Source organism: Nerophis lumbriciformis, linkage group LG29 (assembly GCF_033978685.3).
Source record: "Nerophis lumbriciformis linkage group LG29, RoL_Nlum_v2.1, whole genome shotgun sequence".
Taxonomy (NCBI): Eukaryota; Metazoa; Chordata; class Actinopteri; order Syngnathiformes; family Syngnathidae; genus Nerophis; species Nerophis lumbriciformis.
In genome coordinates, this window is record NC_084576.2 from 25,367,715 (window position 1) to 25,393,744 (window position 26,030).

The 26,030-nt window shown below is 39.7% G+C and overlaps 1 protein-coding gene across 5 annotated transcripts in view; it reads right to left on the bottom strand.

Moving 5' to 3' along the window:
* LOC133572023 (suppressor of tumorigenicity 7 protein homolog) overlaps positions 1-26,030 on the bottom strand; it is a 53,130-nt gene that overhangs the window by 8,465 nt on the left and 18,635 nt on the right. For 4 of the 5 annotated variants that reach the window (XM_061924637.2, XM_061924639.2, XM_061924638.1 and 1 more), the window contains 6 exons: positions 13,875-13,957; positions 11,432-11,591; positions 11,310-11,364; positions 7,368-7,483; positions 7,223-7,298; positions 4,306-4,460 (listed from right to left, as the gene is read on the bottom strand). In XM_061924637.2, coding sequence (XP_061780621.1) covers positions 4,306-4,460; positions 7,223-7,298; positions 7,368-7,483; positions 11,310-11,364; positions 11,432-11,591; positions 13,875-13,957 — 645 coding nt within the window. Of the gene's footprint in view, positions 1-4,305; positions 4,461-7,222; positions 7,299-7,367; positions 7,484-11,309; positions 11,365-11,431; positions 11,592-13,874; positions 13,958-20,645; positions 21,419-26,030 lie in introns of those variants that run through there. The other variant, XM_061924640.2, reaches the window with a different exon arrangement.

Consider the following 26,030-nt stretch of genomic DNA (forward strand, 5'->3'; position numbering starts at 1 on the left):
ACCAGGGTGGACACGTGTGTATATGCGTCCACCAGGATGGACACATGTGACGTGTGTGTATACGTCCACCAGGGTGGACATGTGTGTGTATATTCGTCCACCAGGATGGACACATGTGACGTGTGTGTACACGTCCACCACCAGGGTGGACACGTGTGTATATACGTCCACCAGGATGGACACGTGACGTGTGTGTATACGTCCACCAGGGTGGACACGTGTGTGTATATACGTCCACTAGGATGGACACATGTGACGTATGTGTATATACGTCCACCAGGGTGGACACATGTGACGTGTGTATACGTCCACCAGGGTGGACACGTGTGTATATACGTCCACCAGGGTGGACACGTGACGTGTGTGTATACGTCCACCAGGGTGGACACGTGTGTGTATACGTCCACCAGGGTGGACACGTGTGTATATACGTCCACCAGGGTGGTCACGTGTGTATATACGTCCACCAGGGTGGTCACGTGTGTATATACGTCCACCAGGATGGACACATGTGGCGTGTGTGTATACGTCCACCAGGGTGGACACATGTGACGTGTGTGTATACGTCCACCAGGGTGGACACGTGTGTGTATATTCGTCCACCAGGATGGAAACATGTGACGTGTGTGTACACGTCCACCACCAGGGTGGACACGTGTGTATATACGTCCACCAGGGTGGACACGTGTGTATATACGTCCACCAGGATGGACACATGTGACGTGTGTGTATACGTCCACCAGGGTGGACATGTGTGTGTATATTCGTCCACCAGGATGGACACATGTGACGTGTGTGTACACGTCCACCACCAGGGTGGACACGTGTGTATATGCGTCCACCAGGATGGACACGTGACGTGTGTGTATACGTCCACCAGGGTGGACACGTGTGTGTATATACGTCCACTAGGATGGACACATGTGACGTATGTGTATATACGTCCACCAGGGTGGACACATGTGACGTGTGTATACGTCCACCAGGGTGGACACGTGTGTATATACGTCCACCAGGATGGACACATGTGACGTGTGTATACGTCCACCAGGGTGGACATGTGTGTGTGTGTATACGTCCACCAGGGTGGACACATGTGACGTGTGTGTATACGTCCACCAGGATGGACACGTGTGTGTATATTCGTCCACCAGGATGGAAACATGTGACGTGTGTGTACACGTCCACCACCAGGGTGGACACGTGTGTGTATATACGTCCACCAGGGTGGACACGTGTGTATATACGTCCACCAGGATGGACACATGTGACGTGTGTGTATACGTCCACCAGGGTGGACACGTGTGTGTATATTCGTCCACCAGGATGGACACATGTGACGTGTGTGTACACGTCCACCACCAGGGTGGACACGTGTGTATATGCGTCCACCAAGATGGACACGTGACGTGTGTGTATACGTCCACCAGGGTGGACACGTGTGTGTATATACGTCCACTAGGATGGACACATGTGACGTATGTGTATATACGTCCACCAGGGTGGACACATGTGACGTATGTGTATATACGTCCACCAGGGTGGACACATGTGACGTGTGTATACGTCCACCAGGGTGGACATGTGTGTGTGTATATACGTCCACCAGGGTGGACACATGGGACGTGTGTGTATACGTCCACCAGGGTGGACACGTGTGTGTATATTCGTCCACCAGGATGGAAACATGTGACGTGTGTGTACACGTCCACCACCAGGGTGGACACGTGTGTATATACGTCCACCAGGGTGGACACGTGTGTATATACGTCCACCAGGGTGGACACGTGTGTATATACGTCCACCAGGGTGGACACGTGTGTATATACATCCACCAGGATGGACACATGTGACGTGTGTGTATACGTCCACCAGGGTGGACACGTGTGTGTATATTCGTCCACCAGGATGGACACATGTGACGTGTGTGTACACGTCCACCACCAGGGTGGACACGTGTGTATATGTGTCCACCAGGATGGACACGTGACGTGTGTGTATACGTCCACCAGGGTGGACACGTGTGTGTATATACGTCCACCAGGATGGACACATGTGACGTGTGTGTATATGCATCAAACAGGATGGACACATGTGACGTGTGTATACGTCCACCAGGGTGGACACGTGTGTGTATATACGTCCACCAGGATGGACACATGTGACGTGTGTATACGTCCACCAGGGTGGACACGTGTGTGTATATACGTCCACCAGGATGGACACATGTGACGTGTGTGTATATGCATCCAACAGGATGGACACATGTGACGTGTGTATACGTCCACCAGGGTGGACACGTGTGTGTGTATATACGTCCACCAGGATGGACACATGTGACATGTGTGTATATACGTCCACCAGGATGTAAGGGTGTAGCAGTGATGACAAGTGTGTAAGGGTGTAGCAGTGATGACAAGTGTGTATGGGTGTAGCAGTGATGACAAGTGTGTATGGGTGTAGCAGTGATGACAAGTGTGTATGGGTGTAGCAGTGATGACAAGTGTGTATGGGTGTAGCAGTGATGACAAGTGTGTGGGTGTAGCAGTGATGACAAGTGTGTATGGGTGTAGCAGTGATGACAAGTGTGTGGGTGTAGCAGTGATGACAAGTGTGTATGGGTGTAGCAGTGATGACAAGTGTGTATGGGTGTAGCAGTGATGACAAGTGTGTAAGGGTGTAGCAGTGATGACAAGTGTGTATGGGTGTAGCAGTGATGACAAGTGTGTATGGGTGTAGCAGTGATGACAAGTGTGTATGGGTGTAGCAGTGATGACAAGTGTGTAAGGGTGTAGCAGTGATGACAAGTGTGTAAGGGTGTAGCAGTGATGACAAGTGTGTAAGGGTGTAGCAGTGATGACAAGTGTGTATGGGTGTAGCAGTGATGACAAGTGTGTATGGGTGTAGCTGTGATGACAAGTGTGTATGGGTGTAGCAGTGATGACAAGTGTGTATGGGTGTAGCAGTGATGACAAGTGTGTATGGGTGTAGCTGTGATGACAAGTGTGTATGGGTGTAGCAGTGATGACAAGTGTGTATGGGTGTAGCAGTGATGACAAGTGTGTAAGGGTGTAGCAGTGATGACAAGTGTGTATGGGTGTAGCAGTGATGACAAGTGTGTATGGGTGTAGCAGTGATGACAAGTGTGTAAGGGTGTAGCAGTGATGACAAGTGTGTATGGGTGTAGCAGTGATGACAAGTGTGTATGGGTGTAGCAGTGATGACAAGTGTGTATGGGTGTAGCAGTGATGACAAGTGTGTATGGGTGTAGCAGTGATGACAAGTGTGTATGGGTGTAGCAGTGATGACAAGTGTGTATGGGTGTAGCAGTGATGACAAGTGTGTATGGGTGTAGCAGTGATGACAAGTGTGTAAGGGTGTAGCAGTGATGACAAGTGTGTAAGGGTGTAGCAGTGATGACAAGTGTGTATGGGTGTAGCAGTGATGACAAGTGTGTATGGGTGTAGCTGTGATGACAAGTGTGTATGGGTGTAGCAGTGATGACAAGTGTGTATGGGTGTAGCAGTGATGACAAGTGTGTATGGGTGTAGCAGTGATGACAAGTGTGTAAGGGTGTAGCAGTGATGACAAGTGTGTATGGGTGTAGCAGTGATGACAAGTGTGTATGGGTGTAGCAGTGATGACAAGTGTGTAAGGGTGTAGCAGTGATGACAAGTGTGTATGGGTGTAGCAGTGATGACAAGTGTGTATGGGTGTAGCAGTGATGACAAGTGTGTATGGGTGTAGCAGTGATGACAAGTGTGTAAGGGTGTAGCAGTGATGACAAGTGTGTATGGGTGTAGCAGTGATGACAAGTGTGTAAGGGTGTAGCAGTGATGACAAGTGTGTATGGGTGTAGCAGTGATGACAAGTGTGTATGGGTGTAGCAGTGATGACAAGTGTGTAAGGGTGTAGCAGTGATGACAAGTGTGTATGGGTGTAGCAGTGATGACAAGTGTGTATGGGTGTAGCAGTGATGACAAGTGTGTAAGGGTGTAGCAGTGATGACAAGTGTGTATGGGTGTAGCAGTGATGACAAGTGTGTATGGGTGTAGCAGTGATGACAAGTGTGTATGGGTGTAGCAGTGATGACAAGTGTGTAAGGGTGTAGCAATGATGACAAGTGTGTATGGGTGTAGCAGTGATGACAAGTGTGTATGGGTGTAGCAGTGATGACAAGTGTGTATGGGTGTAGCAGTGATGACAAGTGTGTATGGGTGTAGCAGTGATGACAAGTGTGTATGGGTGTAGCAGTGATGACAAGTGTGTAAGGGTGTAGCAGTGATGTAGACAGGAAGTACTCACTGTGCTGGGCCTCATACTGGGTGCTGTGGTGTTGCAGCTGTTGACTTCGGCGATAACAAAGTTCTCCCGCTTTCAAGGCCTGCTTGAACAAGCGCTCGGCCTCCATGATGGTGGTGGCCTCTTCTTCGGCCAGCAGGATGAAGGCCGTGGCACAGCTGGGACGTGAAGAAGAAGCGTGTCAGAAGTGCTACATTAGGCTGTGGTGTTCGTCATACTTGAACCACTAGCATGGAGCGCATCATTGGAGAGAAGCCTTCCTTCTTTCAATGTATTCATGATTTGTAGTGCATGAGAAAGTGGTACATAGTTCTCTCTGACCACAAGTAGCAATAAACTGCTGAGTCAGCATGAGTGGTGCTGATGAGTTGATCCTTTCACACCAACATTTTATAGCGCATGCAGAGCTAGATTAAGCCGCTGGGGGCTTGTATATGCAGTACACATGTTTACTTCTTAAATAAGAAGTACATTTGTTTACTTCTTATACATGAAATACTTGTGTTTACTTCTTATATATGAAATACATGTGTTTACTTCTTACATAAGAAGGAGGTAAGAAAGCTTGCTGTGTCTTCATCGTGTCTAAAAATAAACACAGCAGCCTTCAAAGGCAGGAAGTCTTCCCCGCAAATATAATTCTCTCCACACTCACATCTCTTACTGTCCTCCATCCATCCTGTCAATCATCCTAGCATCCATCCTATTAGTCAGTCATACTATCAATAATCTATCCTATATAAACCCACACAATCATCCACCCACACAGTCAATCATAAACCCACACAATCATCTATCCACACAGTCATCCATCCAAACAACTATCCACCCACATGTCAGTCATCCATCCACCAACACAGTCATCCACCCACACAATCATCCACCCACACAATTGTCCGTCCACCATCCATCCACACAGTCAGTGGTCCACCATCCATCCACAGTCAGTGGTCTATCCACACAATCGTCCGTCCACCATCCATCCACACAATCATCCATCCATCACACAATCATCCACCCACACAATCATCCGTCCTCCATCCATCCACAGTCAGTGGTCCATCCACACAATCATCCACCATCACAGTCGTCTATGCACACAATCATCCATCCACCCAATCAATCATCCATCACACTATCATCCACCCACAGTCATCCAGCCACACAATCAATCTTCCATCACACAGTCAGTGGTCCACCCACACAATCGTCTGTCCACCATCCATCCACAGTCAGTGGTCCACCCACACAATCATCCACCATCACAGTCATCTATCCACACAATCATCCATCCACACAATCAATCATCCATCACACTATCATCCACCCACAGTCATCCAGCCACACAATCAATCATCCATCACAGTCAGTGGTCCACCCACACAATTGTCCGTCCACCATCCATCCACACAGTCAGTGGTCCACCTACACAATCATCCACCCACATAATCGTCCGTCCACCATCTATCCACACAGTCAGCTGTCCATCCACACAGTCAGTGGTCCACCTACTCAATCATCCACCCACATAATCGTCCGTCCACCATCCATCCACACAGTCAGTGGTCCACCTACACAATCATCCACCCACACAATCGTCCGTCCACCATCCATCCATTCACACAGTCAGTGGTCCACCCACACAATCGTCCGTCCACCATCCATCCATCCACAGTCAGTGGTCCATCCACACAATCATCCACCATCACAGTCGTCTATGCACACAATCATCCATCCACCCAATCAATCATCCATCACACTATCATCCACCCACAGTCATCCAGCCACACAATCAATCTTCCATCACACAGTCAGTGGTCCACCCACACAATCGTCTGTCCACCATCCATCCACAGTCAGTGGTCCACCCACACAATCATCCACCATCACAGTCATCTATCCACACAATCATCCATCCACACAATCAATCATCCATCACACTATCATCCACCCACAGTCATCCAGCCACACAATCAATCATCCATCACAGTCAGTGGTCCACCCACACAATTGTCCGTCCACCATCCATCCACACAGTCAGTGGTCCACCTACACAATCATCCACCCACATAATCGTCCGTCCACCATCTATCCACACAGTCAGCTGTCCATCCACACAGTCAGTGGTCCACCTACTCAATCATCCACCCACATAATCGTCCGTCCACCATCCATCCACACAGTCAGTGGTCCACCTACACAATCATCCACCCACACAATCGTCCGTCCACCATCCATCCATTCACACAGTCAGTGGTCCACCCACACAATCGTCCGTCCACCATCCATCCACACAGTCAGTGGTCCACCTACACAATCACCCACCCATACAATCGTCCACCCACCCATACAATCGTCCGTCCACCATCCATCCACAGTCAGTGGTCCACCCACACAATCATCCAACCACCCACACAATCGTCCATCCACCCACACAATCGTCCGTCCACCATCCATCCACACAGTCAGTGGTCCACCCACTCAATCATCCATCCACACAATCGTCCGTCCACCATCCATCCACACAGTCAGTGGTCCACCTACACAATTATCCACCCACATAATCGTCCGTCGTCCATCCATCCACACAGTCAGTGGTCCACCTACACAATCATCCACCCACATAATCGTCCGTCGTCCATCCATCCACAGTCAGTGGTCCACCTACACAATCATCCACCCACACAATCGTCCGTCCACCATCCATCCACACAGTCAGTGGTCCACCCACACAATCATCCATCCACACAATCGTCCGTCCACCATCCATCCACACAGTCAGTGATCCATCTACAGTCATCCATCTACACAGTCATCCAACCACACAGTCATCCATGCACACAGTCATCCCTCCACCCACACACAGTCAGTCATCCATCCATCCATCCATCCAGGTTATGAGCATAAGAAGTGTTCGTACTCTTCCAGCTGCAGAGCTTCGTGAGCGGCTGAGATGCGAGCTTGAGGGTTCCTCTCTCTCCAGGCCTTCTGCATGACTGCGAGCACAGAGGACAGCAGCAAGAGTTTAGGGTGAAGATGGCGTCCGCGGCGAGGGACTAACTCACTGGCGTCGGCGGGTCTGAGGTGGTCCGAGTCGCATGTGAAGAAGGTCTGGTGGTCCTGCGCTGACAGGTTCATGTCGTAGTACGTCAGCGGCTCTCGTCCCGTCACCCACGTGTACCTGAATGCAACACCGTCACACTTCAACACATCAGAGCAGTCAGGATGCTTCACATGCTACATACAATGTTTTTTAGTCAAAGTTTACTTTAGTCTTAACTTTTTAGTCTCAATTAATTATTTAGTCCTAACTTTTTAGTCTAAATGTACTTTTTAGTCTAAATTAAGTTTTTAGTCCTAACTTTTTAGTCTAAATTAACTTTTTAGTCTAAATGTACTTTAGTCTAAATTAATTTTGTAGTCCTAACTTTATAGTGTAAATGTACTTTTTAGTCTAAAAATAACTTTTTAGTCTAAATTAACGTTTTAGTCTTAATTTTTTTGTCTAAATTTACTTCAGTCTAAATTTACTTTTTAGTCTACATTAATTTTTTAGTCCTAACTTTTTAGTCTTAAGTGTACTTTTAGTCTTAACTTTTTAGTCTAAATCAACATTTTAGTCTGAACTTTTTTGTCTAAATGTACTTTTTAGTCTTAACTTTTTAATCTAAATGTACTTTTTAGTCTTAACTTTTTGGTCTAAATGTACTTTTTAGTCTTAACTTTTTAGTCTTAACTTATTAGTCTAAATTTACTTTTTAGTCTGAATGTACTTTTTAGTCTTAACTTTTTAGTCTGAATGTACTTTTTAGTCTTAACTTTTTAGTCTAAATTTACTTTTTAGTCTAAATACATTTTTAGTCTTAACTTTTTAGTCTGAATTAACTTTTTAGTCTTAACTTTTTAGTCTAAATTAACTTTAGTCTAAATGTCCTTTTTAGTCTTAACTTTTTAGTCTAAATTTACTTATTAGTCTTAATTTTTTAGTCTAAATGGACTTTTTAGTCTTAACTTATTAGTCTAAATTTACTTTTTCGTCTTAATGGACTTTTTAGTCTTAACTTTTTAGTCTACATGTACTTTTTAGTCTAAATACATTTTTAGTCTTAACTTTTTAGTCTACATGTACTTTTTAGTCTAAATACATTTTTAGTCTTAACTTTTTAGTCTAAATTTACTTATTAGTCTTAATTTTTTAGTCTAAATGGACTTTTTAGTCTGAATTAACTTTAGTCTTAACTTTAAGTCTAAATTAACTTTTTAGTCTAAATTAACTTTTTAGTCTTAACTTTTTAGTGTAAATTAACTTTAGTCTAAATGTACTTTTTAGTCCTAACTTTTTAGTCTAAATGTACTTTTTAGTCTTAACATTTTAGTCTAATGTGATTTTTAATCTTAACTTTTTAGTCTAAATGTACTTTCGAGTCTTAACTTTTTAGTTTAAATGCACTTTTTAGTTTAAATGTACTTTTTAGTTTAAATGTACTTTTTAGTCTTAACTTTTTAGTCTAATGTGATTTTTAATCTTAACTTTTTAGTCTAAATGTACTTTTTAGTCTTAACTTTTTAGTCTACTGTGATTTTTAATCTTAACTTTTTAGTCTAAATGTACTTTTTAGTCTTAACTTTTTAGTCTAATGTGATTTTTAATCTTAACTTTTTAGTCTAAATGTACTTTCGAGTCTTAACTTTTTAGTTTAAATGTACTTTTTAGTTTAAATGTACTTTTTAGTCTTAACTTTTTAGTCTGAATGTACTTTTTAGTTTAAATGTACTTTTTAGTCTTAATTCTGAATGCAGTCTGATTCAGTCTGACCTAGGCCTGGGCCGATACTCGACAAGTCAATTAACCGACGACAAATAAAAATGAAGGCGGTAAGTTTTCCAGTGTGTATAAATGTCCATGTGCACACTTCAAGAGCATTCACTCTTTTCCTCGCTGTCAGCAGGCTACATGCCTTTGTACCAGAGCGGCATGAACAGAAGGGAGTGAACTCTCATGAAGTGTCTTTGACTCTTTATGACTAACGTGCTAGCATCACACAGTGCAACTAATTAGCATGTAGCAGCTAACCAGGACAAAATGTGGGAATATTTCAGGGTAAACCTTTGGAAGAAGATGAGACTATGGACAGTTCCAGAACAACATGCCCACTTCAAACACAAGGACTCCACACACTCACTGAGGCCTTTGGTGAACAAGCCAGGTCAGTGTAAACAAAACGCTGCAAAATAGTGTGGTTAAATACATTGTCAGAGACTTTTACTTGATTTAGACATTTCATTTATTGTTTAAGTTGTCCTTTAACATATTATATTGCTTTTGCTTGTGATTTTTATTTAAGTGCATCATTTTTCTAACAGACAAAGTATATCTTATTGTTAATATTTGTTTGTTTTATTCAACTTGGAGATATAAACCTTTGCATTCCAATAACGATGTTAAAAGTAGATGTGTTTTTGTCAGGGGGCTCAACTGTGGAACAGCTTGGATGATTCCTTAAAATGTTCCAGGTCCATTCACACATTTAAAAAACACTTTAAGACCAATGTCTTGGAAAAATATATCACTCTTGAATCAACACAGTAGTTAATACTATGATCAATGTTAATTAAAATACTAAATGTGGGATATAAATAATAATGGAAGTATAATTATTTGTATTTAGTATATAAATTGGTACAAAGGTTTAACACGCGTATAAGGATATTTCACATGCCTTTACTGTGTATATAATTGAACAGTGTTCATATTGTGTATAATGTGTATTTATAATATGTTGTACAAAAGACATTTCATAATTTTCGGAAGTTCATCTTGTACTTGACATTGTTTATAGGGTTAGGCGCTATAAGTGTTCAACTTCAGCCTAAACCCTTTCGGTCTGCAACATTTTCATTTTCAATCTATGAATGTACAACTGTTTGTTTATTTTGTTGACCATTGACCGAAGAATAATAAACTTATTATTATTAAACTTATAAAATACACGAGAAATAAAATGTTATTGCTTTTGAAAAGATATACCATATTTTTCGGACTATAAGTCGCAGTTTTTTTCATAGTTTGGCCGGGGGGTGCGACTTATACTCAGGAGCGACTTATGTGTGAAATTATTAACACATTAGCGTAAAATATCAAATAATATTATTTATCTCATTCACGTAAGAGACTAGACGTATAAGATTTCATGAGATTTAGCGATTAGGAGTGACAGATTGTTTGGTAAACGTATAGCATGTTCTATATGTTATAGTTATTTGAATGACTCTTACCATAATATGTTACGTTAACATACCAGTTGGTTATTTATGCCTCATATAACGTACACTTATTCAGCCTGTTGTTCACTATTCTTTATTTATTTTAAATTGCCTTTCAAATGTCTATTCTTGGTGTTGGCTTTTATCAAATACATTTCCCCAAAAATGCGACTTATACTCCAGTGCAACTTATGTTTTTTCCTTCTTTATTATGCATTTTCGGCCGGTGCGACTTATACTCTGGAGCGACTTATACTCCGAAAAATACGGTACATGTATTAATATTATGTATTATCCTTACATCAATGGTACATTTGGTCCCATAAAAATAACGGCAATGATATCGATTATCGCCAATAATTTGTAGGTCAATATATCGTCAAGCAAAATTAGTTATTGGTCCGACCAATAACTATTAAACATCTCCAAGTGTGTTTTGTTCCCCTAATTGGAAAAATCTGGTAGGGTGGTTTGTTTTGTCTTTTTTGTTGCCAATTGCAAAGGTATGATATCATATTTACTGCTTTTTAATGCCATTAAAGGCCTTCTTCTTCACAACATCTATTTGATGACTTCTAGTGTTTTTAATGACCCCTGAGGAACTAAAGAATGAAGAAGTAATCATTCAGTGGAAGCATGAACGGTCCTCAAAGATGGAGAGAAGAAAGATGAGGAGGTGACAAGAAGAAAAGACAAGGAACACCTCGATGAAGAAGTAAGAAGGTTTCACTGCTGTCACTCACCGATTGTACTCGGCTCCTCGAAACAAATTCAAGGGGTTTCTCCAAACTTTACATTCTGCAGAAGAAAGGAGAAGATTGGAGGCGTGCGGTCCAAAGACCTTCTTTCACTGCTGCCGTCTCACCTGACACACTTTGTCGACTGGACTCCGCCTCCCCGTTGCTGCTGCTGGAGCTGCTGGGGGTGCTGCTGTCCACTCCGCCCAGCAGGGGGCGCAAGTGGCTCACGGACACCTGCTCGATGAAGGACGTCCCGTACTTCCTGAAGTACCACCACTCGAAGATCTGTGAGGAGACAAAGCACGTCATCACTCGCACTGAAGATGGTAAGAGGAAGAAGTGAGAATGTTTCCATTAGTTGTCAGCTTCCAACATGTTGCCATGGAGATGCTGCTGCTCAGAGGAGTGTATAAAGAGTATAGACCTCTACACAGGCGCCATGTAGGATACCTAGGACGTGTATAAAGAGTGCGTGTACAAATACAACTGGCATACAAAGTGTGAGTGTACAACTACAATTAGCATACAAACCCCGTTTCCATATGAGTTGGGAAATTGTGTTAGATGTAAATATAAACGGAATACAATGATTTGCAAATCATTTTCAACCCATATTCAATTGAATATGCTACAAAGACAACATATTTGATGTTCAAACTTATAAACGTTTTTTTTTTTGCAAATAATTAACTTAGAATTTCATGGCTGCAACACGTGACAAAGTAGTTGGGAAAGGGCATGTTCACCACTGTGTTACATCACCTTTTCTTTTAACAACACTCAAACGATTGGGAACTGAGGAAACTAATTGTTGAAGCTTTGAAAGTGGAATTCTTTCCCATTCTTGATTTATGTAGAGCTTCAGTCGTTCAACAGTCCGGGGTCTCCGCTGTCGTATTTTACGCTTCATTATGTGCCACACATTTACGATGAGACAGGTCTGGACTGCAGGCGGGCCAGGAAAGTACCCGCACTCTTTTTTTACGAAGCCACGCTGTTGTAACACGTGCTGAATATGGCTTGGCATTGTCTTGCTGAAATAAGCAGGGGCGTCCATGAAAAAGACAGCGTTTAGATGGCAGCATATGTTGTTCCAAAACCTGTATGTACCTTTCAGCATTAATGGCGCCTTCACAGATGTGTAAGTTACCCATGCCTTGGGCACTAATACACCCCCATACCATCACAGATGCTGGCTTTTCAACTTTGCGTCGATAACAGTCTGGATGGTTCGCTTCCCCTTTGGTTCGGATGACACGATGTCGAATATTTCCAAAAACAATTTGAAATGTGGACTCGTCAGACCACAGAACACTTTTCCACTTTGCATGAGTCCATCTTAGATGATCTCGGGCCCAGAGAAGCCGGCGGCGTTTCTGGATGTTGTTGATAAATGGCTTTCGCTTTGCATAGTAGAGTTTTAACTTGCACTTACAGATGTAGCGATGAACTGTATTTAGTGACAGTGGGTTTCTGAAGTGTTCCTGAGCCCATGTGGTGATATCCTTTAGAGATTGATGTCGGTTTTTGATACAGTGCCGTCTGAGGGATCGAAGGTCACGGTCATTCAATGTTGGTTTCCGGCCATGCCGCTTACGTGGAGTGATTTCTCCAGATTCTCTGAACCTTTTGATGATATTATGGACCGTAGATGTTGAAATCCCTAAATTCCTTGCAATTGCACTTTGAGAAACATTGTTCTTAAACTGTTTGACTATTTGCTCACGCAGTTGTGGACAAAGGGGTGTACCTCGCCCCATCCTTTCTTGTGAAAGACTGAGCATTTTTTGGGAAGCTGTTTTTATACCCAATCATGGCACCCACCTGTTCCCAATTAGCCTGCACACCTGTGGGATGTTCCAAATAAGTGTTTGATTTATTTATTTTTTGCCACCTTTTCCAACTTCTTTGTCACGTGTTGCTGGCATCAAATTCTAAAGTTAATGATTATTTGCAAAAAAAAAAAAAGTTTATCAGTTTGAACATCAAATATGTTGTCTTTGTAGCATATTCAACTGAATATGGGTTGAAAATGATTTGCAAATCATTGTATTCCGTTTATATTTACATCTAACACAATTTCCCAACTCATATGGAAACAGGGTTTGTAGATGCCCATATCGGCTGTTCAGATTTACTTTACAAAAGTGTAGGATACTTCTCTTGTTGCCTTATTTGTATTTGACTTTATTAAATGTATTTATATTATCATTGGGTGCAGCCGGATAGAAAGAGAAAAAAAGGAAGACAAAGGGGAAATTGTGGGGACAAGTGGGGGATTAGACAGAGAGACAAAAACAACAACAGCAAACACAACAACAACAACAATGAGCAACATCAGCACATACGATATGTACAAATATGATGGTAAACGTTATAGCAAAGTATAAATACCGTACAAAGTGTGAGTGTACAACTATTGCTACTGCTAGCATACAATGTGTGAGTGTAGAACTACAGTAACGTGTGTAGCAAGCATGTGTGTAGTTGTGCACCATGTGACGTGTGTAAGTGTCTTCATCTGGGATGACTAGGTCCCAAATGGGTGGAATGAAAAGTGGTTCTTACCAAGATGAGTCCTGATATGAGGGAGGAGGTGCCGGTCAGAGCCACGTAGAACTTGGGTGTCAGGGTGTTGAGAAACATGCTTACTGCAAGACAAGAAAGACGCTAGGTTAGCACTGCACACTGATGCATTGTGGGTAGGATCACGGCAAATACTCTTCTTCTTATTCTTAAACATTCACTTGGCAAATACAACTTCAAGTACAAACTACACACTACAAATACACTTTTTGGCCTTACAGCCGTACTCACTACATCCAATCATACTGATGTCGTTCACAACAACACAACAGATGAAATGTATTGTGTGTATGATTGTTTGTACATTGATGTTACATCCATGATGTTGTTCACAACAACACAACAGATGAGATGTGTTGTGTGTGTATGATTGTTTGTACATTGATGTTACATCCATGATGTCGTTCACAACAACACAACAGATGAGATGTGTTGTGTGTGTATGACTGTTTGTACATTGATGTTACATCCATGATGTCGTTCACAACAACACAACAGATGAGATGTGTTGTGTGTGTATGACTGTTTGTACATTGATGTTACATCCATGATGTCGTTCACAACAACACAACAGATGAGATGTGTTGTGTGTGTATGACTGTTTGTACATTGATGTTACATCCATGATGTCGTTCACAACAACACAACAGATGAGATGTGTTGTGTGTGTATGACTGTTTGTACATTGATGTTACATCCATGATGTCGTTCACAACAACACAACAGTTGAGATGTGTTGTGTGTGTATGACTGTTTGTACATTGATGTTACATCCATGATGACGTTCACAACAACACAACAGTTGAGATGTGTTGTGTGTGTATGATTGTTTGTACATTGATGTTACATCCATGATGTCGTTCACAACAGATGAGATGTGTTGCGTGTGTATGATTGTTTGTACATTGATGTTACATCCATGATGTCGTTCACAACAACACAACAGATGATATGTTGTGTGTGTGTGTATGACTGTTTGTACATTGATGTTACATCCATGATGTCGTTCACAACAACACAACAGATGAGATGTGTTGTGTGTGTATGATTGTTTGTACATTGATGTTACATCCATGATGTTGTTCACAACAACACAACAGTTGAGATGTGTTGTGTGTGTATGATTGTTTGTACATTGATGTTACATCCATGATGTCGTTCACAACAACACAACAGATGAGATGTGTTGTAGTTTATAATAGTCCTATTAATGAAAGCAACAACCAGAATTCAAGTGAAAACCTTCATTCAGCTTGCAATCCAAACAGCACCCCCTTTGTGTACTAGAAGATATGACAGCGGTCAATCTCTTTATGAACCAGAGGTAACACAATCCAGTGAAAACATTCAACAGACTGTCAACAAACTGCTACTGCTAAGCTAACACACATAAAAGTGCTGCCGTCGCTAGGCAACAGGCACCGCCTTTTAAAGACACACTCACGCACACGCTCCCCAAATATGATACAGCTCTCAATTGCATAAGCTAGATATAATTCTTTTTTTTTTTAAAGTAACGCATTAATTACGTTCCCTTGTAATTAATTCAATTAATGAAAGAGTAATTCAAACACTGTTTGGTAAAGTAACGAGAAACTAATTAACAACAGCGACACTGACTCCGATTACTTCGACGAGACGGAACCGGCCATTTTGGATCCCACGCTTGCGCAACTTTTCAATTCGGACACCGAAGACGAAGAATTCGAAGGATTTACGAATGAAGAATAACTTCAGAAGGTGAGCGCTATGTTTATTTTGTGTGTTGTGACATTAACGTTCGAGCAACATTATGTTGCTATTTATTGCTCTACACCATTTTGAATTTTACTATGTTTGTGATTGCACATTTGCGTACATTTTGGGACAGAGTTGTTAGAACGCTGGTTTTCAATATATTATTAAAGTTTGACTGAACTATCTGACTGTTTTTTTGACATTCCCTTTAGCGCAGCGTAGGCGCGGCTTATAATCCGGGGCGGATTATTGGTGGACAAAGTTATGAAATATGTAATTCATTGAAGGTGCGGCTAATAATCCGGTGCGCCTTATAGTGCGGAAAATACGGTACTAAATATAATAATTTTCCATCACTGAGATGGGTGAATCTCAATGTTTTACTTTGCATACAATGTATAATATTACAAAACCCAAAACCAGTGAAGTTGTCACGTTGTGTAAATGGTAAATAAAAACAAAATACAATGATTTGCAAATCTTTTTCAACTTATATTCAATTGAATAGACTGCAAAGATAAGATACTTAATGTTCGAACCGGAAAACATTGTTATTTTATGCAAGTAGTAGCTCATTTGGAATTTGATGCCTGCAACATGTTTCAAAAAAGCTGGCACGAGTGGCAAAAAAGACTGAGAAAGTTGAGGAATGCTCATCAAACACTTATTTGGAACATCCCACAGGTGAACAGGCTAATTGGGAACAGGTGGGTGCCATGATTGGGTATAAAAGCAGCTTCCATGAACTGCTCGGTCATTCACAAACAAGGATGGGGCGAGGGTCACCAATTTGTCAACAAATGCGTGAGCAAATTGTCCAACAGTTTAAAAGAACAACATTTCTCAACCAGCTATTGTAAGGAATTTAGGGATTTCACCATCTACGGTCCGTAATATCATCAAAAGGTTCAGAGAATCTGGAGAAATCACTCCACGTAAGCGATGATATTACGGACCTTCCATCCCTCAGGCGGTACTGCATCAAAAAGCGACATCAGTGTGTAAAGGATATTACCACATGGACTCAGGAACACTTTAGAAAACCACGGTCAGTAACTACAGTTGGTCGCTACATCTGTAAGTGCAAGTTAAAACTCTACTATGCAAAGTGAAAGCCATTTATCAACAACACCCAGAAACACAGCTGGCTTCACTTTTCCCAAACTCATCTAAGATGGACTGATGCAAAGTGTAAAAGTGTTCTGTGGTCTGACGAGTCCACATTTCAAATTGTTTTTGGAAACTGTGGACGTCGTGTCCTCCGGACCAAAGAGGAAAAGAACCATCCGGATTGTTATAGGCGCAAAGTTGAAAAGCCAGCATCTGTGATGGTATGGGGGTGCATTAGTGCCCAAGGCATGGGTAACTTACACATCTGTGAAGGCACCATTAATGCTGAAAGGTACATACAGGTTTTGGAGCAACATATGTTGCCATCCAAGCAACGTTATCGTGGACGCCCCTGCTTATTTCAGCAAGACAATGCCAAGCCACATGTTACAACAGCGTGGCTTCATAGTAAAAGAGTGCGGGTACTAGACTGGCCTGCCTGTAGTCCAGACCTGTCTCCCATTGAAAATGTGTGGTGCATTATGAAGCCTAAAATAGCACAACGGAGACCCCGGACTGTTGAACAACTTAAGCTGTACATCAAGCAAGAATGGGAAAGAATTCCACCTGAGAAGCTTCAAAAATGTGTCTCCTTAGTTCCCAAACGTTTACTGAGTGTTGTTAAAAGGAAAGGCCATGTAACACAGTGGTAAAAATACTCCTGTGACAACTTTTTTGGGAAAAAAAAAAAAAGTAACTTTCTGGATAAGCTTTTGGAAAATGATTCCATAAAAAGTACAATTTATATCAGGTGTAAGAAGAACATTATACACATTTGAATGTTGTTAAGAGTAAGATGCAGTGTCATGTCAATGTACTAGTTTTTGATCAAATAAAAGAAAAACTTGTTTTGAATGATCTGTCATTTGTATTCAATGGGTTCTTTAAAAAGTAAGGAAAAAATTGTTTGTGGAAAAAATCGGGGATTTTATTTTTAGGCTATATCGCCCAGGGCGAGTAGCAACCATGGTGAAATCCCAAACTTCTAGTAGATGTGCTCTTTTTTTCCCCACTCATTCGCTTCTCATCTCTTTCACCGTCACAAGCTGCAGAATTTGCATGCACGTTGCGCAGCCTATTTATAGTTTTTTCCCGTTATTATGTTGTCATGATCATGAGAAGCTGTAATCGAATGAAAAATTCTATAAAATTCCAGCCCTAACACACACACGCACACACACACACACACACACACACGGGCGCATGTGTGGTAAGAGAGGGCAGCTGGTCAGCCATTGAGTGGAGTGGAGTGCAGCCTCTTGGTGCAGAAAAGGAGTCTTTGAGGACAACAGCTGGTGTGAAGGGAGCACTAAGCACGTCCATCAAAGACTCCAATCATCAGGCTGCAACACCCAGCTCGTATATTTCAAGTGTTTGCATAAAGTCCTATGAAGAGAGAACATATTGCACAACTCTCAGCCCACATTTTACAAACCAAAAGTATTTATCAACTGCCAAAGGTGCATCAACAACGTATTGAGCAAAGGGTCTGAATACTTATGTGACATGTGCATTGGTACAATGTTTAATACTGTTATATATGTTACAATGTTTACAATTGTTACAATGTTTACAACATTTAATATTGTTACATTTGTTACAATGTTTAATACTGTTACATTTGTTACAATGTTTAATACTGTTACAATTGTTACAATGTTTACAATTGTTACAATGTTTATATTGTTACATTTGTTACAATGTTTACTACTGTTACAATGTTTACAATTGTTACAATGTTTATATTGTTACATTTGTTACAATGTTTAATACTGTTACATTTGTTACAATGTTTAATACTGTTACAATTGTTACAATGTTTACAATTGTTACAATGTTTACTACTGTTACAATGTTTACAATTGTTACAATGTTTATATTGTTACATTTGTTACAATGTTTACTACTGTTACAATGTTTACAATTGTTACAATGTTTACAATTGTTACAATTGTTACAATGTTTACAATTGTTACAATTTTTACAATGTTTACAATTGTTACAATGTTTACAATTATTACAATGTTTAATATTGTTACAATTTTTACAATGATTACAATTATTTCCATGTTTAATATTGTTACAATTGTTACAATGTTTGATATTGTCACAATGTTTCCAATTGTTACAATTTTTAATATTGTTACAATGTTTCCAAATGTTACAATAGTCCATCCATCCATCCATTTTGTACCGCTTGTCCCTTTTGGGGTCGCGGGGGGTGCTGGAGCTTATCCCAGCTGCACAGTTACAATGTTTAACATTGTTACAATTGTTAAAATATTTCCAATTGTTACAATGTTTACAATTGTTGCCATGTTTAATGTTTTTAATAATTGTTACAATGTTCAATATTGTTACAATAATTAATATTGTTACAATGTTTGCAATTGTTACAATGTTTAATACTGTTACATGTGTTACAATGTTTGCAATTGTTACAATGTTTAATACTGTTACATTTGTTACAATGTTTAATATTGTTACATTTGTTACAATGTTTAATACTGTTACATTTGTTACAGTGTTTACTACTGTTACAATTATTACAATGTTTAATATTGTTACAATTTTTACAACGATTACAATTATTTCCATGTTTAATATAATATTGTTACAATGTTTAATATTGTTACAATTTTCCCAATTGTTACAATAGTTACAATGTTTAATATTGTTACAATTGTTACAATGTTTAATATTGTTACAATTGTTTACATTTTTTAATAACTTACAATGTTCAATATTGTTACAATATTTCATATTGTTACAATATTTACAATTGTTGCCATGTTTAATATTGTTGCAATGTTTACAATTATTGCCATGTTCAATATTGTTACAATGATTACAATTATTTCCATGTTTAATATTGTTACAATGTTTAATATTGTTACAATTTTCCCAATTGTTACAATAGTTACAATGCTTAATATTGTTACAATGTTTCCAATTGTTACAATGTTTAATATTGTTACAATTGTTTAATTTTTTTAATAACTGTTACAATGTTCAATATTGTTACAATATTTCATATTGTTACAATGTTTACAATTGTTGCCATGTTTAATATTGTTACAATGTTTACAATTATTGCCATGTTCAATATTGTTACAATGTTTAATATTGTTACAATATGTCATATTGTTACAATGTTTACAATTGTTGCCATGTTTAATATTGTTACAATTGTTACAATGTTTAATATTGTTGCAATGTTTACAATTATTGCCATGTTCAATATTGTTACAATGTTTAATCTTGTTACAATGTTTAATTTTTTTTAAATAGTTACAATGTTTCCAATTGTTACAATGTTTAATATTGATACAATGTTTCCAATCGTTACAATGTTTACAATTATTGCCATGTTCAATATTGTTACAATGTTTAATATTGTTACAATGTTTAATTTTTTTTATAAATAGTTACAATGTTTCCAATTGTTACAATGTTTAATATTGTTACAATGTTTCCAAGTGTTACAATGTTTAATATTGTTACATTTGTTTAAAGTTTTTATAATTGTTACAATGTTCAATATTATTATAATGTTTAAAATTGTTACAATGTTTACAATTGTTAAGTTTAACATTGTGACAGTTGTTACAATGTGTAATAACGTTGCAATTGTTACAATTTGTTAATATTGTTACAATGTATATTATAATGTATAATATTATTGCAATGTTTATTATTGTTAAAAAGTTTACAATTGTTACAATGTTTACAATTATGCGGAAACTGGAGTGCCTGGAGAAACCCCACACACGCATGCACACTCCACACAGCCATGTCCAAACGGAGGTAGGAAGACACACACGGCGTGAAGTTGGTAGAAATGTCAACACATTTAGGGTACTTTTCACTGGCTTAAGCAAGAAATGCATTAATTAGCTTGAGTACCTTTCTATACAACTTTCTCTCCTTAGTTTTGCCAAGTGACTCTGACGACAACGACAACACGCACACAACTCTGCGTATCTCTCATTGATGGAGGACACACACACACACACACACACATGAATGAGAACAAATGTGTCGATGATAAATTCATGTGCTCCAAATGAACATGGTTGTGTAGCAGCACACAAGATTGTAAGTGTGACATCACTTCACAACACAACACACAAGCCAGCATGTTCCTCAGAGTCCTGTCCCTCCTGAAAGACCTCTGGACCATGGAACACATGTCCTGGTCCTAGTGGTAGTGGACTTGGAAGGCAGCAGCACGAGTGGATCAGCCAATCCAGGATATGCCACGGTCGCCTCTTGCAAGAGTAACCATGGCAACCCCTAAATGACACCCCTTCAGCTTTACACTGCTAATGTGTCAAAGTGCTCGCTAACAAGAGTGACTTCTGCTCACACGACTACAAACATCAACTACAACGTGACATCATGTCTCCTGCTCCTTGTTTGCACCTGTATCACAAGTCATGTACAACTTCAGTGGGCTTAGCTGTTGTGTAGCTGCTATCTCCTCGTAGCCTATAGCCTAGCATGTTTACTTTTTGTAAATGACTTTAGTAAAATAGGAGAAATTGTGTGTTTATTTAATGTTAACTGTCTGTCCAGTAAACATGCTGCTTGTATCGCACATGATATCACACACGAGTAAATACACTCGGCAGGACTGCTTGTATCGCACATGATATCACACAAGTAAACATTCTGCAGGACTGCTTGTATCGCACATATCACACACAAGTAAACACTCTGCAAGACTTCTTGTATCGCACTTATCATCACACACAAGTAAACACGCTGCAGGGCTGCTTGTATCGCACATGATATCACACACAAGTAAACACGCTGCAGGACTGCTTGTATCACACATGATATCACACACGTGCACATGTTATAGGACTGCTTGTATCACACATGATATCACACACACAAGTTAACACTCTGCATGACTGCTTGTATCGCACATGATATCACACACAAACACTGCTGGACTGCTTGTATCGCACATGATATCACACACAAGTAAAACGCTGCAGGACTGCTTATATCGCACATGGTATCACACACAAGTAAACATTCTGCAGGACTGCTTGTATTGCACATGCTATCACACACAAGTAAACACTCTGCAAGACTGCTTGTATCGCACTTATCACACACAAGTAAACACGCTGCAGGACTGCTTGTATCGCACATGATATCACACAAGTAAATACACTGCAGGGCTGCTTGTATCGCACATGATATCACACACAAGTAAACACGCTGCAGGACTGCTTGTATCGCACATGATACCACACACAAGTAAACACGCTGCAGGACTGCTTGTATCACACATGATATCACACACATGTGCACATGTTATAGGACTGCTTGTATCACACATGATATCACACACAAGTAAACACGCTGCAGGACTGCTTGTATCACACATGATATCACACACGTGCACATGTTATAGGACTGCTTGTATCACACATGATATCACACACACAAGTTAACACTCTGCATGACTGCTTGTATCGCACATGATACCACACACAAATAAACACTGCAGGACTGCTTGTATCGCACATGATATAAACACTCTGCAGAACTGCTTGTACCGCACATGATACCACACACAAGTAAACACGCTGCAGGACTGCTTATATCACACATGGTATCACACAAGTAAACACTCTGCAGGGCTGCTTGTATCACACATGATATCACACGCAAGTAAATACTCTGCAAGACTGCTTGTATCGCACATATCACACACACAAGTAAACACGCTGCATGACTGCTTATATCACACATGATATCACACACAAGTGCTCATGCAGTAAGACTGCTTGTATCACACATGTAAACACACTGCAAGACTGCATGTATCGCACATGATACCACACACAGGTAAACACACTGCAGGACTGCTTGTATGACACATGATATCACACACAAGTACACATGTTGTAGGACTGCTTGTATCGCATATAATATCACACACAAATAAAAACACACTTTAGGACTGCTTGTATCACACATATCACACACAAGTAAACACTCTGCAGGACTGCTTGTATCGCACATGATATCACACGAGTAAACACTCTGCAGGACTGCTTGTATCGCACTTGATATCACACACAAGTGAACACTCTGCAGGACTGCTTGTATCGCACATGATATCACACACAAGTAAACAACGCTGCAGGACTGCTTGTATCGCACATGATATCACACACAAGTCAACACTCTGCAGGACTGCTTGTATCGCACATGATATCACACACATGCAAACACTGCAGGACTGCTTGTATCGCACATGGTATCACACACACAAGTCAACACTGCAGGACTGCTTGTATCGCACATGGTATCACACACACAAGTCAACACTCTGCAGGACTGCTTCTATCGCACATGATATCAAACACAAGTACACACGTTGGAGGACTGCTTGTATCGCACATCATATCACACACAAGTAAACACTCTGCAGGACTGCTTGTATCGCACATGATATCACACACATGTAAACACTCTGCAGGACTGCTTGTATCGCACATGATATCACACACAAGTACGCACGTTGTAGGACTGCTTGCGTTGGACATTATAGATGCAAACCGATATAATCCAATTGTTTTGCTGATATCAGACCGATGTCAATATCAATGGTGATACCCCTGCCTGAAACTGTTGACGTTGGCAGGATAAGACAAGTTCAGTCGGCCGACCTTTTTGCATATTTGACAATTGTGAATGCTGGTCAGAGGTCTATAAATGATACAGGAACATTTGCAGATAACATGCGACATCATCCATCCACCAGCATGGATGATGGTTTCATACTCATCCATTCATAGGATCCATCATATATATTACGACAGTATGACATCGTTGCATGTTGCGAGGGTTCAAGGTGAAAGGGTCAGAGGTCAAACAACGACACGCACATGTGGCGTGGAGTCTACGGAGCTCACTGGACTGAAATAGCCCGAGTCAGCAGTTACCACAGAAACACCATCTTGCCGCTCTTTTGCCTTTTTTGTTGTTTTTAAAAAAGCAGCATTGCCATAGCAACAGAGACAGCCGTGTTCATTTAGCACCTCGTGCAGTGAAAACCTTTTGGCCGCCATCGCACAAATATCCCCTTGTAGGCCACTTCATTAGGCACACCATCTAGTAACTTATCCAATACGGTACCAATTCCTGGTCCCTGACAATCGACACCGGTACTCAAACGGTACCGATTCTGTACTTTTTTGTGTGTTTATAAATTTTAATTGTTTTTGATAATAAAATCTCATTTGTATTTTTGAAAATGAGCCGATTACGATAACTTCTGTCCAGTTGTTATATTTTGTTTTATTGTCATTTTCTTTGTTGGCATGTAAAATGGCAACATCACCTACAGGCGGAGTCAGCTCTCAGTGCTGCTGGAGTGATCGGCAGGTGTTAAGTGTTTGGGATGTAAGGATATGTAAGTTTTATATCGCGATTGTTGTGACCGAAAGCAGCACTGTTATTACAATCGCAATATTGTTGAACGTGCTCAAAAAGAACACACACACACACTGAAATCCTTAGATTTTTCAAAATAAAGTAAATAGACGCACGGTTAGAAAAGCCTCTATTTGACATGTTTTGAGTTCATTTGATATTTTATTGGCTGAACTTTTATTGTTTTAAATATTGCTTTGTACTTTTAAGATTTAATGAAATAAAAAAGTGTGGTGCAGGTAAAATCTATTATTTGTTATTATTTCTGGTAAGTGTTGTACTCTTTGGTTGTCCTACTCTTTTCAGCGGTCTTTGAACGCACCGTAAACCACCTCCGTCTCGTATTTCTCTGATCTGTCACTCAGTTTTAAGAGAGCATAACTTGTAAGTTCAAAGTGCACAATTGAATAGTGTAGTTGTTGGATAGGGGCATGTTGTTTCTTAACGGGGAATGGCATTAAAGGAGCCATATGTTATAATTTCTTGTCAAGTCATCATTAAATGATGCATTTCCTAACTAATCAAATAGTAGTAAATATTTGAGTATTTGCATCATGCATTTCCTGGGTAATCAAATAGCAGAGGGTATTAGCCAGAGATCTAGACATGCAGGTCACCTCCACAAGCCTTGGCAGATGTTAGCAGTGCGGTGGAGGTGTGCGGAACAACTCCACAAGCGTGCAGCCAAGCTTTGACGAGTGGGAACGCTAAGAAGAAGAGTCTTATATATATCTTCCAGAGCTGGAACACAAGCGTTTCATTGACATAAATGTAATACTACACATTGACATAAATAATACACATTGACATAAATGTAATACTACACATTGACATAAATAATACACATTGACATAAATGTAATACTACACATTGACATAAATAATACACATTGACATAAATGTAATACTACACATTGACATAAATAATACACAATGACATAAATGTAATACTACACATTGACATAAATGTGCATAAATAATACACATTTACATTAATGTAATACTACATACACATTGACATAAATAATACACATTGACATAAATGTAATACTACACATTGACATAAATGTAATACTACACATTGACATAAATAATACACATTGACATAAATGTAATACTACACATTGACATAAATAATACACATTGACATAAATGTAATACTACACATTGACATAAATAATACACAATGACATAAATGTAATACTACACATTGACATAAATGTGCATAAATAATACACATTTACATAAATGTAATACTACATACACATTGACATAAATAATACACATTGACATAAATGTAATACTACACATTGACATAAATGTAATACTACACATTGACATAAATAATACACATTGACATAAATGTAATACTACACATTGACATAAATAATACACATTGACATAAATGTAGTACTACACATTGACATAAATAATACACATTGACATAAATGTAATACTACACATTGACATAAATAATACACATTGACATAAATGTAATACTACACATTGACATAAATGTGCATAAATAATACACATTGACATAAATGTAATACTACACATTGACATAAATAATACACATTGACATAAATGTAATACTACACATTGACATAAATAATACACATTGACATAAATGTAATACTACACATTGACATAAATAATACACATTGACATAAATGTGCATAAATAATACACATTGACATAAATGTAATACTACACATTGACATAAATAATACACATTGACATAAATGTAATACTATACATTGACATAAATAATACACATTGACATAAATGTAATACTACACATTGACATAAATGTAATACTACACATTGA